This window comes from Sphaeramia orbicularis, chromosome 2 (assembly GCF_902148855.1).
Source record: "Sphaeramia orbicularis chromosome 2, fSphaOr1.1, whole genome shotgun sequence".
In the NCBI taxonomy this organism is placed as follows: Eukaryota; Metazoa; Chordata; class Actinopteri; order Kurtiformes; family Apogonidae; genus Sphaeramia; species Sphaeramia orbicularis.
In genome coordinates, this window is record NC_043958.1 from 1,869,732 (window position 1) to 1,888,282 (window position 18,551).

General features: G+C 36.5%; 2 protein-coding genes across 2 annotated transcripts in view; both read left to right on the forward strand.

The window, feature by feature from the left end:
- Positions 1 to 18,551, forward strand: part of LOC115432728 (zinc finger protein 420-like) — a 597,943-nt gene that overhangs the window by 349,142 nt on the left and 230,250 nt on the right. The window lies entirely within an intron of this gene.
- The window catches only part of LOC115436243 (arf-GAP with GTPase, ANK repeat and PH domain-containing protein 1-like), a 114,845-nt gene that overhangs the window by 61,469 nt on the left and 34,825 nt on the right, over positions 1 to 18,551 (forward strand). Inside the window, exons 11-12 of the mRNA XM_030159043.1 lie at positions 11,116 to 11,220; positions 17,930 to 18,098. Of these exons, the coding sequence (XP_030014903.1) occupies positions 11,116 to 11,220; positions 17,930 to 18,098 (274 nt within the window). The remainder of the gene's footprint in view (positions 1 to 11,115; positions 11,221 to 17,929; positions 18,099 to 18,551) is intronic.

An 18,551-nucleotide genomic window follows, 5' to 3' on the forward strand; every position in this document is an offset into this window, starting at 1 on the left:
CCACTCGGACTGTAATCGGACTCGATACCAGCCCTCACACCCTCCTCCGTCTGAGAGGATGATGGATGACCTGAACATGGCGGATCTCAGGGTCCGGTTCAACCCCCCCGACCCCCCCGCCCTCAACCGTGACACCTCCCATTTAGCCTCCCCTCTCGGGGGACGTGGAAGAACAAAAGGGTCCCGGCCCCGGGGGACGGACCGGGTCTCTGGAGGGTTGACCACGTCTCAGCCACCGATGGACAATCCACGTATCAGCCGGCGATCGGCTGTCAGGCCGTGACGAGGCGGCGAGAGGCCATTGTCTGAGGAAAATAGAGCCGATGGAGTGATTAGAGCAGAGATTAGTGAGCATCAACAAACCGGAGTCCGATCCCTTTATCACATCAGCCCTTACATTTACACAATGGAAAGTCATTACCGCCTCCAACAGGAGTTATGTTTAATTTCAGGACTGAGGATGGGAAATCTCTAACCTCAACACACTATCTGTTAGTTCGTCAAGCGTTGAGTGGAAAACACGTCCACAGGCGGGAAAATAACACCTCAGAACTACGGTCTTCACTTCCATTGTTTTCATTTCACCTTTCATTATCAAATATTTCTCTGATTTTACAAATGTGTTATTATTTGTAATATTATTTCAGTAACTGATCTAATAGTCAGGTAAGAGATGATCTATCACTTATAAGTGACAGATCATGTGATATCAGTATAAATACTTATATCATTGTTTAAATAGAAATAAATTGGAGTTACAAGTAGAACTCAAAACATGTAGAATGTTTTGAAGTTTTCTTGGTTTTATTCTGATTCTGATAAAAACCCAAACATTAAGACGTTAAGGTGACATTTTCGTACTTAAATTTCATGTAATAACACTGAGCCCGTTTTCATTCACTCTAAAACTCTGATCATTATCCAATTTCAGGAGCTATCAGATTATTAGTAATGATATACATATATATATATATATATATATATATATATATATATATATATATATATATATATATATATATATATATATAACATATATAACATATATAACAGTATAGTCTAGTATACTTTATGAACAGCAGTAATCTGATTATGAGAAATCAGATTAACACACCTGGATTTAAGGTTCAGGTTACTTTATTTATAGCTGTAGGTAGATTGGGTTTGCAGTTTGATGATGACGATGATGATGATGACGTCATTTTGACATTTCTCAAAACACATTGAAACATGAAACCAAGACATGATACAATAAAAACACTCCAAGTTCCACCAATTAGGAAATAAAAGCTAAGACAGAGATGGTTAATAAAAGTAATAAAAGATAAAAAAACAAACAAACAAACAGAAAAAAACTCTAGAATAAGACTGTGGTTAAAAGAAGTCTGAAGAAGTTAAAAACCCAATGAAGTTGCGTTTTCTTTTCTCTCCAATACCCTTATGTCTTCGTGCATGTATACCCGTTAATCCGATTTATTTAGTTCTTCTGCTCATGTGTAAAAACAATTGAAATCGTAGAAAACAGAAGCGGCACAATCAAATGGAAGTAGAAGACAAAACAGGAAGTTACTTTTCCTACATATGTATGAACTCTGAAATAAATCCAATAATGGACTGAAACGTCTAAACCAGGGTTCATCGATTGTCATATTTCTGAAGTGCATGTAAAACGCATCAGACCTGATCATTACAATCATCTGATTATTAACAGTTATTGGATTTTTATGCTCATATACGGACTCAGTTTCAAGAAATAATCAGATGTCGGTCACATACGGGCAAAAAAGTCGGATTTTGGTTACTTTTACCTGCAGTGTGAACGTAGCGTAAGAGTCGGCCACGTTTCTAGAGCAGCGGTCCTTGTTGTTATGTCACCGGATGATAAGCTGTGAGCTATTCTGAAGACGCTGTGTCCGTCTTTATCATCATCTTTGTCGTCTTCGTTAGCAATTTCTTCACACATCTCCTCCGAAAAGACTACTGGTCGGATTCATTTCAGTTTCATATGTATATTCCTTGGGACAATAGTCGCTTTTCCATTGGACATCTGCGCAAAACTTTACCGATATTTACAAAATGTTGAAAAAAACAGAAGTGTGTAATGTTGGTTTTTCCATTAAATCACAAATGCGATGATTTGTTCATTTATTATCGCGAGATGACATGAGAAGTCATTCCATAAACATGGCGACGAACGTAAATATGGTGTTGATTTACAGATATATTCATTATTATTATTTATGACCCCTCTATCCCGTACTAAATTTAAAAAATGGTTCAGTTTCCTGGTGTGTCCACAGATATCCATGTTTCTTTTAAAACTCTTCTGTTGTTGTAACGTCCGTCAACATCCATGTGTTTTTTTTTTTTTCATTCACGTGACTCTCGTTGCAGAAAAAGGTCTTTCTATTGCAGTTTTGCGTGATAAACCAATTGTGCTGTGCCTGAAAAAGCACCTCTTGCCAGCGCAAAAACTTTTAATCGAAAATCGATAGTTTTAGTGAAATTGTTGTTTTTCCATCTGGCAAATTTTTAATGCACAAGTTATGTTCGTGCAATTTGAGGGCCAATGGAAAAGCAACTATTGTCAACAGAATTTGTTCACTGTGTTGAGAAATTGAGATTTTTGACTTTATGACAAATTTTTTTTAAATATTCAAAATTGTCCTTTCCTCCTAATGGTCCATATTTTGATGGTTTGTAACATGTAAATGTTCCAGATAACAATATAGTTCCTAGTGATCACTGATTGAAGTCATATATGGACTTTGACTGATTGAATTGAGTTCTCCTCCAGTGAAAGTCCCGCCCACTTCTATTGTTAGACTGATCTCCTGCATCAGTACCGCAGGACTGGAACATAGAACAGAACCTGACAACTTCGCAAATTCAACTGGTATTAATTCTTGATAGAACATGACGCTGACATACAGGGACACTGGAACTATTTTTACCTCCGCCACGGAGGTTCTGTTTTTGCCAGCGCTGGTTTGTCTGTCTGTCTGTGTGCAAGATAACTCAAAAAGTTATGGATGGATTTGGATGAAAATTTCAGGAAATGTTGATACTGGCACAAGGAATGAATGATTAAACTTTGGTGGTGATCGGGGGGGTGTGGGGGGGCACTGATCTGCCTTTGTGGAGGTCTGCGCTTCTCCGAGTGCTTTTCTAGTTATATATTTGCAATTTGTTTAACAAGTTCTCCATATTTTTAGTTTTGTCAGTCCTGTTACTGTACCTCATGTCTCTACTTCCTTTACTGCCAAAAAACTGTTTGTATTAAAAAAAAAAAACAAAAGTTGGTTCAATGCAGAAATTGATTGCGAAAACAAGAGAAGATGAAATAAAAGACGTCAGAGAACGGCTATCTTTGTACTTATTGATGAGATGAAATATTCAAATCTAAATCTACATGTCGTCTAGACCTGTTTCACGTCATCCCGGGACTGTCTTATTGATACTCCCATCATCCTTTGTGACTCCGTTTCTTGTCTCACGTCCGTCTTTACTCAGCCGCCTCGGGTTCCAACGCTAACGAATGACTTCATCTCGTGGCTTCCCTGGAGCGAGCGACCTTTTCTTAAGCGGCGCTCTACAATACTTCACAGAGACGAAGAAGTCCCAGAGTGTGGATGGACAGCGCCGTGTCCGGGGGGTGGGAGGGGGGGTTGAGGTTTCAGGAAACTCGGTCTGAACTGAACCCTCTGGACTCTCTTTGTTCGGTTTTATAAAGACGAACCCACAAAGCTCCATCCCGCCCTTGGACGTTTTCCGACGCCTAACAAATGACTTCATCCCACCGACCTTTTCCTAAGCACTTCCCCTCCATACTTCACGAGGCGGAGAAGAGCCCACAGAGTGTATCCGAGGATGTATTTATCTCCCCACGTCTATTTTTCCATGTGGAGACCTTGTGAGCTGTCATGGCTGCCGCCCCCCTGAAGGTAAAATAAGAGGCGACGTGGTTGTGGCGAGGTGAATAATGAAACGTATCCGCCATCAGGAGGCTTCGACGTGCCGTTCAATTAGCAAACTGATCGCTTGTCATCCCCACGATGGATGGCCCGAATTAATCCGCTGACGTCTCCCTCCCCAAATCCCAGATTCGGACGGTGAAGTGGGAGAAATATAGGCCTGGTTTAGTTCAGCGTCGCACATCAAACATCCTTCACATCTACCTACTTCCAGATTCACTCCTATCTTCTGGACCAGAAACTCGGAATATGGAACATATGGTTATTCCCTAATAAAAAAAAAAACACTTCAGTCTGCATGAACTTTGAACATCATCAACTCAAATTAATGCAAGTTTTTATCTTTTTACATCTGCAAAATATCTGCACCCAAAGCAAAATCCCAAGAAAGCAGTGGATCTACATGTTTGATTATGTAAAACAAACACGTGTTTGTGATTTGTGATGATAAAGATTTAAGTCTATGTATGCGCCGATTAAATGTTTGACGACTACAAGCATATTGTGTAAGTAATTCATTTATCAGACAGGCGCAGTTGTTTACCTGCTGTACTAGTTTCGACTACTTCCTGTAGCCTTCATCAGAAGTGTCACATGATGCACCGGAACAAGTAAAGCAGGTAAACAACTGCCCCTGTCTGATAAATGAATCACTTACACAGTAGTATTTGGACGACAGTATGAACCTTTACCAGACTAACAGCACATTGTCTCAATTTTTGTCAGAAATCAGGATAAAATGCATTAAAATAATGGATTATGAAAAGGAAAATAAATCAACTGACACTTTTGGGAATATATTTAATCTGCATCGACTCATAGCTCAAGTTACCACTGAAAACATTGTATGATTTCCCTTTGAATATGTAAAGAAAAATGTCCAATAATAGTTAAAACAACATCTCAGTTCAGCCCAGAATCCACAGGGATTTTACTGACTCATAAAACCCAAAGAAAAGCAGCAAATCTGTACATCTGACAGTGAAGAACAAGCATGTGTTTGTGATTTTACATCCATTAAATCAATAATAATAAGTATGTGCAGATTAAATGTTGGACAACTATAACAAGCACATTATCTGGATTTATGTCAGAAATCAGGTTAAAATCCAGTAAAATAATGGATTATGAAAAGGAAAGTCAATCAGTCAATTTTGATGTATAACACTGTTATGAAATGCACAGAGTTTATTTTTGATATGTAAAAAATGTGTTATTCTTAGTTATGGGAGTTAATGGTCAGTAAAAAGACAGGGAAAGGGGGCGGGACTATGTAAGTTAAACTTCATTCTGCTCGTTTTCAAATATGTATTGATTGTTCTTGTTGTATTGGTCTGGAATGTTGATATTTAAAATAAACAATCAATCGAATCAATCCAATTTTATTTATCTAGCGCCAAATCATAATAAAAGTTATCTGATGACACTTTCCGTTTAGAACTGGTCGAACCAGACTCTTAAGCCTGTTCAGCCATTTCAATTCTCTTTTCATTCGGATTTTTCATGGTTCACGTTTATTCATGTAACATTTCACCATTCTCCCCCATTTATCGCAAATATTACAACTGGATCACGCAGCGATACGTCCGTGACTCCACAGACAATACAGTTAAAGACAAAATTAAGAACTAAACTCCCTAGAACAGGGATGCTGGGGTGCACATTTCTCATATTAAACAATTACAAGAAAAAAAAAAAAAAAAGAAACATCCATACAAAAGGGTTAAAAAGGAAAAAGGGGTGAAATGGACATAAGACACGGCCTTAGATAAATGATGGTTGAACTGGTGTGACATACCTAATCCACCTTTCCCATCTTTTCAAAAACAGAACTTGTTGTCATCTTATTAAAAAGTCATTCTTTCCTTCTTAAAAATGTCATAAATGATGTCAATCCACTCCTCCACTGTAGGTTCTTCTAGTTTTAACCACTTTTTTTTGTTATGGCCTTCAAAATATCTGCATATTTACCACTGAAAAGCTCAAAATATCTGCATATTCATCATGGAAAAGCTCAAAATATTTGTGTATTTATCACTGAAATGCTGAAAATATCTGTATTTCTCACTGAAAAGCTCAAAATATCTGCGAATTTATCACTGAAAAGTGCAAAATATCTGCATATTTATCACAGAAAAGCCCAGAATCCTCAGAGATTTCACTGACAAATGCAAAATTGTACAAAAAAAAGACATTATTGCCCTTTAAACCAACAGCAGATTAAAGTCCAATTCCTCCCTTTTTATTATGTCATAGTGACTCGATTAGTATTTTTATTTATTATAGTATTTATTTAGTATTTTGTTTTGTTTTTTTTCAGTCTTATTACAGTAACTAATGTAACTACTTCCTTTAGTCTCCTAAAAAAAGTGTTTGCATTAAGAAAAAATATTGGGTTCAATGTAGAAGTTGATAGATTTTTACAACGTGCAGTAAAGCAGAGTGGAGTGACACAGTATTGAATTTAATCACAATGTGTTTTTTTTTTTTTTTGTTCAGTTTCCGTCCACGTGGTCAAGTGTATTTAGTGTCTTCAGTGTGTGTGTGTGTGTGTGTGTGTGTGTGTGTGTGTGTGTGTGAGGGTGTGTGTGTGTGAGGGTGTGTGTATGTGTGTGTGTGTGGTCCGTGACGTTGATTAAGCTCGGGTTCAAATCCTCGGCGGACGTCGGCGCTGATGGAAACGTGTTGCCTCTCCACCGTCGGTAATGGATGATCAGCTGGCCTGACAGCTGCACAGCTGCCGGCGCCTTTCACTCCACGGCAGCAGGAAGCTCGTCAAGTTGCGTTTAGCGCACCGTGGGGAAGCCCTGTTGTTGTTGTAACGCACACGGAGACTCACAATAACACACAGTGACACACTCCGGTCGTCACGTTGAGACGAGCCGGACTTGGCACGACGTCGGGAAACACTTAAAACCCACCGACCTGATGGAGATGTTTACGTCTGCCTCCTGTTGAAACATCCAGCCTTTACTGAGGCACTTTGAACGCCTCACATCCACATGTCAACCAGCTGGAAATGAATTTACAAAGCATGGTAGCGTCCGACAATTAGATATTAACTTGTGTTTAATGCACACGTCTGCAGATCGTAGACTTTGTGTCTGTTCTCACCATTAACAGCTAGTATTGGTCATTTTCATCTGCTTTTAGTGATTTATCACCATTTATTATCATATGATCCTCCATTTTTCTGTAAATCATTTATTTTTTACTTTATTTTATTCACTGATCATGTAGATTAAAGGTGTCAGACTTTGGTTTATAACATGTAAATGGTCAGAGATATCAACATAGTTCCTATTGATCAGTGATAGAAGTCATTTATGGACAAATTTTGTTCACTGCGATGAGAAATTTAGATTTTTGAATTTTTTATGAATGATAGAGATATTCAAAATGGTCCTTTCCTTCTAATGGTCCATATTTTGATGGTTTATAGCATGTAAATGGTTCCAGATATCAATATAGTTTGTACTGATCACTGATAGAAGTCATATATGGACTTTGATTGGATGAGTTGAGTTCTCCTCCAGTGAAAGTCCCGCCCACTTCTATTGTTAGATTGATCTGCGTCAGGACCACAGGACTAGAACATAGAACAGAACCCGACAACCTCACACATTCAACTGAGAACATGACGCTGGCATACAGGGACACTGGAACGATTTTTTGTTTTTTGCAACTTTATTTATAATTTTTCCATATCAACAACATTGACATCATTAAAGCATTTCTTACAAACATTGTGAAACTTCCCCCCACCCCATCCAGGTGGCACCCCCACAAACACTCACATATCAAACAGAACACTAAAAGAAGAAAACAAATATGCACAAATACAAAAAACAGACAAAAAAAAAAGACTCAAACCAATCTGTGCTGATTATTATGGTCATAACACCGACATTCTGGACCTCTGGCATAAGAAACTAGTCCCACACTGGAACTATTTGAATGTTTTATTATTGATCTTAATTTGGTCAGTACAGAACAGGTTTAACCCATAAAGACCCAAACATCCACCATCGACCAAAACTGTCAACTGATCTAAACTGTTTAATACCTGTTGATCCACTAATCCTATCAATACAAATAAATAATTGGTGTAAAATACAGTTATTCATCATTTCATGGTCATCAAATAAGACCCATTTGGACGTTCAGAGGCTCTGTAGTTACAGTTTCAGTGACAGTGGATAAAATTAATAAAAATGAATAAAAAATAAATAAATTACAAAGTAATAAATAATATGAAAAAATCTGCAAAAAAAATTATTAAAGTTGAGTTAAAAAAATAAAAATTAAAGAAGCAACAAAAGGAACAAAAACAGCCAAAGTAATGAAAACAATGAACAAAAATGAATAAGAATAATTTAATTAGTAACACTGACAAAATGAGCCACAAACTGAACTAAAATGAAGAAAAGAATTTGAATAAAAGCAAGAAAATAAACAAACAAGTAAAATAATAAATAAAATCAACAAAATGACCAAAAGCAAATGAGAAAATGTTCAAAATAATAAATAGCATGGAGAAAATGAGCAACAAAATGAATAAAAAATGTAAAAAAAGAAATTTGATTCATTAGTAAAACCCATGGAGTTGGACCCATGACAGTGGATGGACACACTGGGTTTATTGATTATATATATTAAATAATAAATAAAATGAACAAAAATATTTACTAAAATACAAGGTCACATGAAAAAATATGCCAAAAAATGATTGAAATTATGTAAAAAAAATAAATAAATAAATAAAATGAGCAAGAAAACAGATAAAATGATCAATAAAATGAACAAAATGAATAACAAATGGACAAAAATAAACATGAACAAAATAAGCTTCAAGTTGAATGAAACTGAAGAAAAACTAATAAACCCATAGAGTTGGATCAGTGACAGTGGATGGACACACTGGGTGTATGATGAATTAATGATACATTTTTAAAAGAAAAGTCACTTTTTCTTCAGTTTTCTCTGTTTTTAATATAATAACCCTCAACTTTAATCTGAGCTTTAATGAACAGATACATGATCAGTGAATTAAATATAAGAAAATATGTGATTTTTACTGAAAAAATGCAAAATACAGAGGATTGTTTTATAATAAATGTTAAATATAGAGAAACAAATCCTTTGAGAACTGCCACTAAAGTAGCAGCGGGTCTTTAAGGGTTAATAGTGACCTGTATTTTATTTTTAATATTTGTATTCATTTTCATTATATAAATATATATATAAATAAGCGTAGTTGTGGAAGGTCGGACCCCTCCCCTTTTCACTCCAGCTTGTATCAGTCTTCTCTTTGTCAGTGCGAGGCGGTTCTTCCTTCCTTCTTCTTGGCGTTATGTCACCGTTAATTACGCCCCGTGTGCGGGCAGCGGCGGCGGCGGGGGTCACCTCAGGCCTCTGCCGATCCCGCCACCCTCGCCGCCGCCGCCGCCTTAATGAAAGCTGAGCGGCGAGCAGGCCTCTGTCCATCAGCCCCCCTCCTCCCTCCCCCGCTCCTCCCCCTTCACGGCTGGACTCTATTAATATCCTCCGCCGGTCGAGTGTTAATGTTGTACAGGTCCAGTGAAGTGACACGCGTGGCAGAGCGGCTGTAATTGCTAATCAGCGGACAGTTTTATCCCCCGCCGCTGCTAACGCCGTTGCCCCCGTTCCTCTCCCTTTTTTTCTTCTTCCTCACATTCCCATCCCTCTCTCTCGCCGTCTCTTTGACCTTCCTGCTCTTCTCTTTCTCTTTTTCACCTAATGAATCCGGCTCAAATGAAGTGTGGGCGTTCATCCAGCCGAAGCTGATGTGCGTAGGAGAGAGAGAGAGAGACTGTGAAACAGGGACGTTAACGGCCACGAGAAAAAAAGAGAAAAGAACGAAAACGAGCCAGACAATTAAATAAGTGCTGATTTCTGCCCGTCTCCTCTCTCCTCTTCACTTCCAGCTCACATTGCCGTTGTTGTTTTTGGGAGACGAACTTGTATTTAATCCACGGTCTGAGTCATTATCCTCATCGGAACAACTCAACGAAATGTAAAAACACACATTTACAACCACTGATGTCGGATTCATCTGGCTTCAGGCCCGTGACCTTTTAGAAAACAACCGGCGCTCAATTGTTTTACTGTTTTGTTTTGGGGTTTTTTTTAGTCTAATACAAATGATCTTCAATCAACCCATAAAGAACTGAACCAGTTTTTATGGTGACGTCCAGATGAATTTCTCTCAACCTTTACCATGTGATTTATCACCATTTATTATAACATTATCCTCTGTTGTTTTTTTGTTGTTTTTTTTTGCATTTTTCTGTGTAAATCATGTATTTTGTTATATTAAATTCACTGATCATGTAGATGTTCATTAAAGCCCAGAGTAAATTCAAAGGTTATTTTATTGAAACAGAGAAACATGAGGAAAAAGTAGCTTTTTCCACAAAAACTAAACAGAAACCAAGTATTATGTCTCCATCCACTGTCATTTGTATTTATTTGTTGTTTTTGTAACTTTTTAACCATTGTTTGGTTAATTATATGAATTATTTTGTTCACCTTAATTTCATTTATTATTCATTTTATCTTCATTTTCCTCAGTATTTAGTTTATTTCATTGATAATTTGCATCATTTTCTTGATTATGTTCATTTTTTAAATAATTTTGTATAATTTGCTCAATATTTTGTGCATTTTGTTGTTTGTGGCAACTTCTGAATGATTTTTTTTTTTCTGCATTTAACCATTAACAAGTGATTTATCTGCATTTATTATAATATTATACTATACAGGTATTTGTTTTGTATGAAAACATGTTAATATTCTTGGACTAAATAAGTTTCAGGTCAAACATTCACTTATTATTAAAACTCCTTGAATCAATATTTGAAGAAGAATTTTCATAGTTGTATTCAACATGTGTACAATAATTGGACCACTCTGAACTACAGTTATTGTCCAAAAATTAAGCAAAATATGTCACAAACCTAAAATTTCTGTGATTCTTAACTTAATTTCTCCATGTTACACCTTTTGTATTGGTTTGCGAATAAAAACAATAAATAAATCAACTTGAAAGCAGTGGATTCTTTGCAGATTTTGGAGGTGAAGCAGCGTTTGTTGACACATTGTGGTTTGTTTTGTGCAGGGGATGCTGATGAAGAGGAGCGGGAAATCCCTCAACAAGGAATGGAAGAAGAAATACGTAACGCTGTGTGATAATGGACTACTGACCTACCACCCCAGTCTGCACGTAAGACGCTATCTGAAATAAAACACAAAATAAGGTCGTTTTCGGACCATGGCGTCTGAATTAGCCAGAAAATGAACCAAAAATGCACACAATTATCATGTAAATGCATAAAAATGAACCAAATTATCAAGAAAACTATCTAAAATTAAAGCAATTAGACATGTTTTCGACACTTGCCTATTATTTTAATCATATATTTCACTACTTTATGAAGAGTTTGGTAAAACTACTCAAAAAATGAACAAAATTATGAAACCAAAAATGAACAAAATTACTATGAAAATGAACCAAATAGAATCATAATGAAGAAAATGAGAAAAGTAATTTATAAAATTTAAAAAAAACTACAAAATAATCTAGAAAATGAAAAAATGTGAACTAAATAATCATGAAAAAAATAAATTATCTAGAAAATTAACAAAAACACTTGGGAAATAAACAAAATAATAGAGGAAGACAATGAGCAAATTAATGTCTAAAAAGGAACAAAATTATTATGAAAATGAACTATGAACAAAATTATCAAGAAAATTAACAGAAATGAAGACAATTAGACAGGTTTTTTTTAACCTTTGCCTATTTTGTTCATAATAAAGATTAATTGTATTTTATCATATAAATGAAAGAAAAAGCAGAAAACAACGTAAAAGATGCAACAAGATACAAATGATATAACGACGAATAAAAGACCAGATAAAAACGATGTAAAAGATAAAAACATAGAATTTGAAAAGGACATAAAATGAAAAAAAGTAAGACATCGAAAACTGTTGAAGATGGTGAAAATGACGTAAAAGTTAGAACGAAACAAAAATGTAGCAAAACATAAAAAAGACAAACAATGTAACAAGATGTAAAAATGTGTGATGAAAACTATTTGAAATTGCAACAAGATCAAAATGTTTTCAACGACGAGATGCAACAAAATGACAAATATTAAAGCATCAGTGACAGGAAAGCTATAAAATAAGACAAATACAATAAAAAAAGCCTAAAACACGAAGACGAAACAAGATTAAAAAAACTTGCAGGATGCAACAAAATAAAAATGACGCGAAAGACACACCGAAGAAAACGATGTAAAAATGTAACAAGAAGAAAAACATTAGACAAAACAAAACTTCCTCTTCTTCCTCATTTTCCACCTTTTTGCTTCAGTTCTTTGTTTTTTCACGACCAAATTTGCGTAAAAGAAGAAGAACGAATCTAAGCAGACACGAGGCAGATCGGTTCTGATAAACATAATGAAGACGGCGTTGGTCGGTCGTATTCTGACAGTTCGGGTTTAATCAGTGGGTTGCCGTTGACAATAACTGTAGATAAACACACTCGCCGTCGTGTTTAGTGTGTAATTAATTGGTGGAGTTGGGTGGTTGTGGGTTTGATTCCCTGAGCTCTGCCTCAGACGCCACACGTCCATCAGCGATTAGAGCAGCTGATGCAGTAAATTAGTGTTAAAACTCATCACTTAACACATCAACACACACACACACACACACACACACAGACTCACAAAAACCCTCCAGCTCCAAAAAGCCAGGTTTTGTCTCCTCGCGCTGCATCTGCAGCTCGGGCGTCAATTAGCCTGTTTGCGGAGGCTAATCGAATGAAACTCAATCAGCGCCGCTAATTGGCCGACTATGTGCAAAGAAATCACATTAATGTCTCTAATTAAGTGGAAGGCAATAAGATGCCAGAAAAAACACTCCTGTGAAGAGGCGGACGACGCACAAAAACAGGCGAAGGGAACGCCTCTCGATGGCGGCAGCGGCGGTGGCGTCTGGAAACACGGTTCACATCGGAACGAGGAGGAAAATACGGATAAAGAAACACAGAAGGAAAATCAAATGAAATAAAGCCAGTATCAGTCTGATTTAAATGAAAATGACTGAACACAAACAGGAAAACAGCTCAGAGAAAGAGTAAAATGTGATATATGTTAGTGAAAGTAGTGACGTATTTATAATAAAAACAACAAAATATGACAAAATACCAAAACATATTCAGGGATATTTATTAAAAGAGTTTAATAATGATTGAACACAGAATAAAATAAATCATAAAAAAGTAAAGTATGATGAATGTTAGTGAAAGTGAAAGTAAAGGAGCGTCATATCTATAAGAAACACAACAAAATATGACAAAACACAAAAATACCGAAACATATTCAGGGATATTTATTTCAATAGTTTAATCGTGATTAAACACAGAGTAAAATAAATCATAAAAAAGGTAAAATATTATATATGTTGTGAAAAGTGAACGCAAAAGTGAGTAAAGTAGCGTCATATTAATAATAAATGCAACGAAATATGACAAAACACAAAAATACCAGAACATGTCCTGCACTAATAATAGAAAAATAAAAAATATCAAGACATTTTTGATAATATGTGAGAAAATGAACATATTTAATATGTTTTCCAGTAAATATAAACTATATTAATAAATAATTATGTTACCATGTATGCTTGTCTACAATAACAGAAATTAGAAATGAGTAATAGTTATGTGTTGGTTTTATATATATATTTTTTAGAGAATTTAATTATGAGACTTAGGAATAGTCAAATATGATAAATGTTTTTAAAAATGAAAGTGAAAGTAAGTAAAGTAACATCGTTTTCATAATACAATAAAATGACAAAACACAAAAATACCAAAACATATCCAGCACAAATAACAATAAAAAACACAAATATTAGACATTTTTGATCATATATTAGAAAATAAACATGTTTCGTACATTGTCTATTACATCTAAACTATATGAATTAATTATGAAACTACAGTTGCTTGTCTACAATAATAACAGAAAGTACATCTAATAGTATTGATTATACTGATTTAAAGAATTAAGATTTTTCTACTAAATTACACTTGAAGGTGAATAAACGTTTTTTATTACTGATTAAACACTAACAAACAATTAAGAAAAATTATCTTTTATTTATTTGGAAAATATTCTATAACGATAAGAAATTAAATGATAAAATAGAATGGAACGGAACCAAATAGTACTGTATTTATTTTTAACTGTAATAATAAAGTTAATTGTTATAATGACACTTTTGTCGACTTGAACATTCACTTTCTGGATTAAAGCCCAAATAATCCACCTTTCACAGATGTTACAAATAAAAGTGACGACGTAGAAAACATCTTTTATTCATTGAAATGTGAGAAAATAATTGAAAACGAGACACAGTTAATTATATTTAAGCTTTAATAAGGTTAATAAAAAGGTAACAGACACATTTTCTAATAAAATATACTTAAATATTAATGATTACAACTATGTATTCATGTTGTACAGTGACAGTAGGTGATATTAGATGGATTTTAATGATATATGAGTGAACCGTCGTCATTAGTTGAAGAATGACTTTATTTATCGGGATGATGATGATGATGATGATGATGAAGTGATCGATGCTGAAAATAGAACTAAAACAGTGAGTCAATATTTACACATATTTAATAAATGAATAACCAGTGGTTTGTGTGTGAATCCGATAAAATGAGGATTAAATATTCACAGTGTGTTTTGGTGACTCTTCTTCTTCTTCTCTTTTATCTGCCGTCATCGATCCGACCGCCGTCAGCAGAATCCGCCGCTGCGTCGCTGTTGCATTTTTCACCCCGCCGCCGCCACTGCCGTTTATGCGTCCATTTGTACGGGGCGGACACTTCCATCCGCGCTGCCGGTCGATGCGAACATCCGTCCTGGACTCGGCGGCGGCGGTCGGCACGGCGATGAAAGCTCCTCGATGCAAATGGAGACTCAATTACCTCGGTCAATCTGTCGGAGGTGTGTGGTTACCCAGCAGGCCTCTGGCTCCAGGGCTCTCCGGTGGCTTGTTAAGACGCCGTCGAGAGCACTTGGCTTTGAATTGGCCTTTTGTCAGAGGAGCTGCCAGAGGGAGGCGGGAGGCGCTCGCCATGCGCGTCGACCAATTAGACTTTCAGAACTGGAAGTGAGCGCGTTTCATCAAGTCCTTTACGGTTTGTGGAGGATTTAGGCAGCGTCGGGGGGTTCGAGGAGCGTGGAAAAAATATCAAATACCTGCGAAATTAATGACACAATCCGTTAGGTGACTGGAAGGGTTTCAGCTTGGAGCCTCTTTTACGCCGTTTTCATCTATTTGCGACTTTTACATCAATTTAATCCTTTTCCGATTTTTATATGTTCATCTTCTTGCATCTTTTACGTCATTTTCATCTATTTCTGACTTATATTGTTCTTATCTATTTGCATCTCTTATGCCAATTTTGTCTCTTTGCGACTTATGTTTTCATCTTGTGTCTTAAGTCACTTTCATCTTTTTGCGACTTTTACATCAATTTAATCATTTTCCGACTTTTATATGTTCATCCTCCTGCGTCTTTTATGTCATTTTTATCTATTTCCAACTTGCATTGTTTTTATCTTTTTGCGTCTTTTATACCAATTTTTTCGTTTTGCGACATGTTTTCATCTTGTTGCATATTTTATATCGTTTTCATATTTTTGTGACTTATATTTTCATCTTATGTCTTTTAAGTCATTTTCATCCATTTGCGACTTTTACATCAATTTTATCATTTTCCGACTTATATGTGTTCATCTTCCTGCGTCTTTTACGTCAGTTTCATCTATTTCCGACTTTTACATTGTTTTTATCTTTTTACATCTCTTATGCCAATTTTGTCTTTTTGCGACTTAAGTTTTCATCTTGTAGCGCCTTTTACGTCATTTTCATGTATTTGCGACTTATATTGTCTTCCTGTTGTATCTTTTAAGTAATTATTTTAGTATTTTTGCAACTTTTGCACCATTTTTGTCTTTTTGGAACTTTTACATAGTTTTCATCTTTTTGCGACATTATTTTCATGTCGTTAGATTTTACCTCCATGTTGTTTTTCATTTATGATATTAAGGCGACAGTTTCAGCGACGTTGTACACTGAAAATGTTTTTTCGTTGTTTGTTAGTGTTTGTGTTATTTGTTTCATGTATCTTTATCCCTGTTTTTTCCACTTGTCACGTTTCAATCAAACCACTGGTTCCGTCACTGTGCTCATTTTTCTCCGATATCTAAATGTAGTGAACCACATGGTCCCGTTAGTCAGTCTGTAACGCTGCAATGTTTCATGGATTCCGCTGAATATGTGGAGTAAATATTCTGCAGACGTCCTATGATGTCATTAATCTTGACATTTTTGCGACATCACACTACTATCGAATTGGTTTTTACAGAAATAATGTCCATAAACCTTGTTATTTCCTGCTCGTCCTCTGGGTTTCATCCTGGTCCCAGTGGGGTCCAGAGCTTTGTTTCTCCTCATCCTCTTCATGTTGAAGAGGAGGCTGGCCTCCCACAATGCCCTGCTGCTCCGGGGTCAGCGGCAGCACTCCACCCGCCCCCGAGGGGAGGGGGGGGCGGCTTTAACAAGCGCCTCTTGTGCGTCATTAACTCCGTTCCTTCGTCTGATCCGGCGTCGGGACTGACTCTGGCAGATACCGAGGCATCCCGCCGATCGCACCGGTGGTGGGTCGCCATTCGGGCCATGATGGCGAAGGGGGCGGAGCCAATCAGAGGCCGAGTGGTGGGACACTTCAGCACCGCTTTGAGGGATTAGCCTGGCTTTGTTTCCTTTTAAGCATTTGGAGGTTTAGAGCGAATTATCCAGAAAGGACACTCGTACTGAAGAAGGTTCAATCTGTTCTTCAGAAAATGACAGTTACATTTAACACACCAAGTGTTTAATAAGCATACATCACAAATTCATTAAAAAATATTTAAAAGATCATCATTGTCTGTTGAAAACGGTGGATTTTTGCAAGTTAATGATCACTATATTCTTTATTTTTCAGCATCTGAAGCTGAAGAAGCATTAAATGAAAACACTGAGCTGAGAGCTTTTGGATTTCACTGGAAAATTGTACTTTTTCTGTAGTAACTGTCAAAAATTTTGTAAGAATCAACAAACAAAAAGAACTGAACTGAGCAAAAACATTAGTCTTTTAGTCTGTCCATCTTTAAAAAAAAAAAAAAAAAAAAAAAGATAAATATGTTTAAGTTACATTTAAGGCATTAAATGTTCAAGAAACAGAATTTTGTATCTTGTCGTTCCAAAGATTATTTTTCTGTTTCTCACCTCTTATCTATTAAAAAGTATATAAAACGTAATCGTCTCTCAAAAACTGTGGATTTTCTTCATGAAATTCTTTATTTATCAACATCTGAAGCTGAAGAAGCATTAACTAAAACCGTTCAGAGGATTCAACTTTTAAATCTTTGTAAGAATCAATAAACAAAAACTGAACTATAATTTTAGACATTTTCTCGTTTCCATCTATTTTTTTAAATTGACACACACACATTTAAGGCATTAAATGTTCAATTAACATTATTACAAAAATCATCACTTTAGACCTTAAATCCATTTTTTTTAAAAAAAAGAAATTGGTCTAATTTAATAAGATAAAAAGTTTATGAAATGGAGGCAAACTGTAAAAATACAAGCAGACTACAATTCCCATAGTGCACTTCACCTCCCATGCTTGTATGTCTTTGATAATGTGTCTTGAAAACCTGTAAAATTACCTGCAGCTTATAAATGTCATCATGTTTTGATGCTTCAAAATCAGATCACATGACTCCTACGTTCCTCAGCAGAACCTCAGAGGAACAAATAAAGTCCTAAAGTCTTCCATGTTCTTTCAGGACTACATGCAGAACGTCCACGGGAAGGAGATCGACCTCCTGCGGACCACGGTGAAGGTTCCGGGTAAACGGCCGCCTCGCGCCGTGTCAACATGCGCCGCCGTTCCCAGCCCCAAGACCAACGGCCTGACCAAGGACATGAGCAGCCTGCAGCTCGGACCCACACCAGGTGAGACCACATGGGTTTAGAGTCCAACAGAACCAGGACCTGAACCACTGACAGGTAAACACTAGGACCAGAACCACAGACAGGTAAACACTAGGACCAGAACCACAGACAGGTAAACACTAGGACCTGAACCACAGACAGGTAAACACTAGGACCTGAACCACTGACAGGTAAACACTAGGACCTGAACCACTGACAGGTAAACACTAGGACCAGAACCACAGATAGGTGGACACCAGGACCTGAACCACCTAAGGGTGAACATCAGGACCTGAACCACCAAATGGTGGACACCAGGACCTGGGAGGTTTAATGATCGCTGGGGGGTTAGGTCACTGGGGGGTTAGTTTGGTTCAGTTGGATTCATCTGCAGCTTCTCCAGAACTGATGTCAACACAGGGTTTAATGTGTTATTAATGTAGTATTAGTAGTAGTGTTAGTATCAGTATTAGT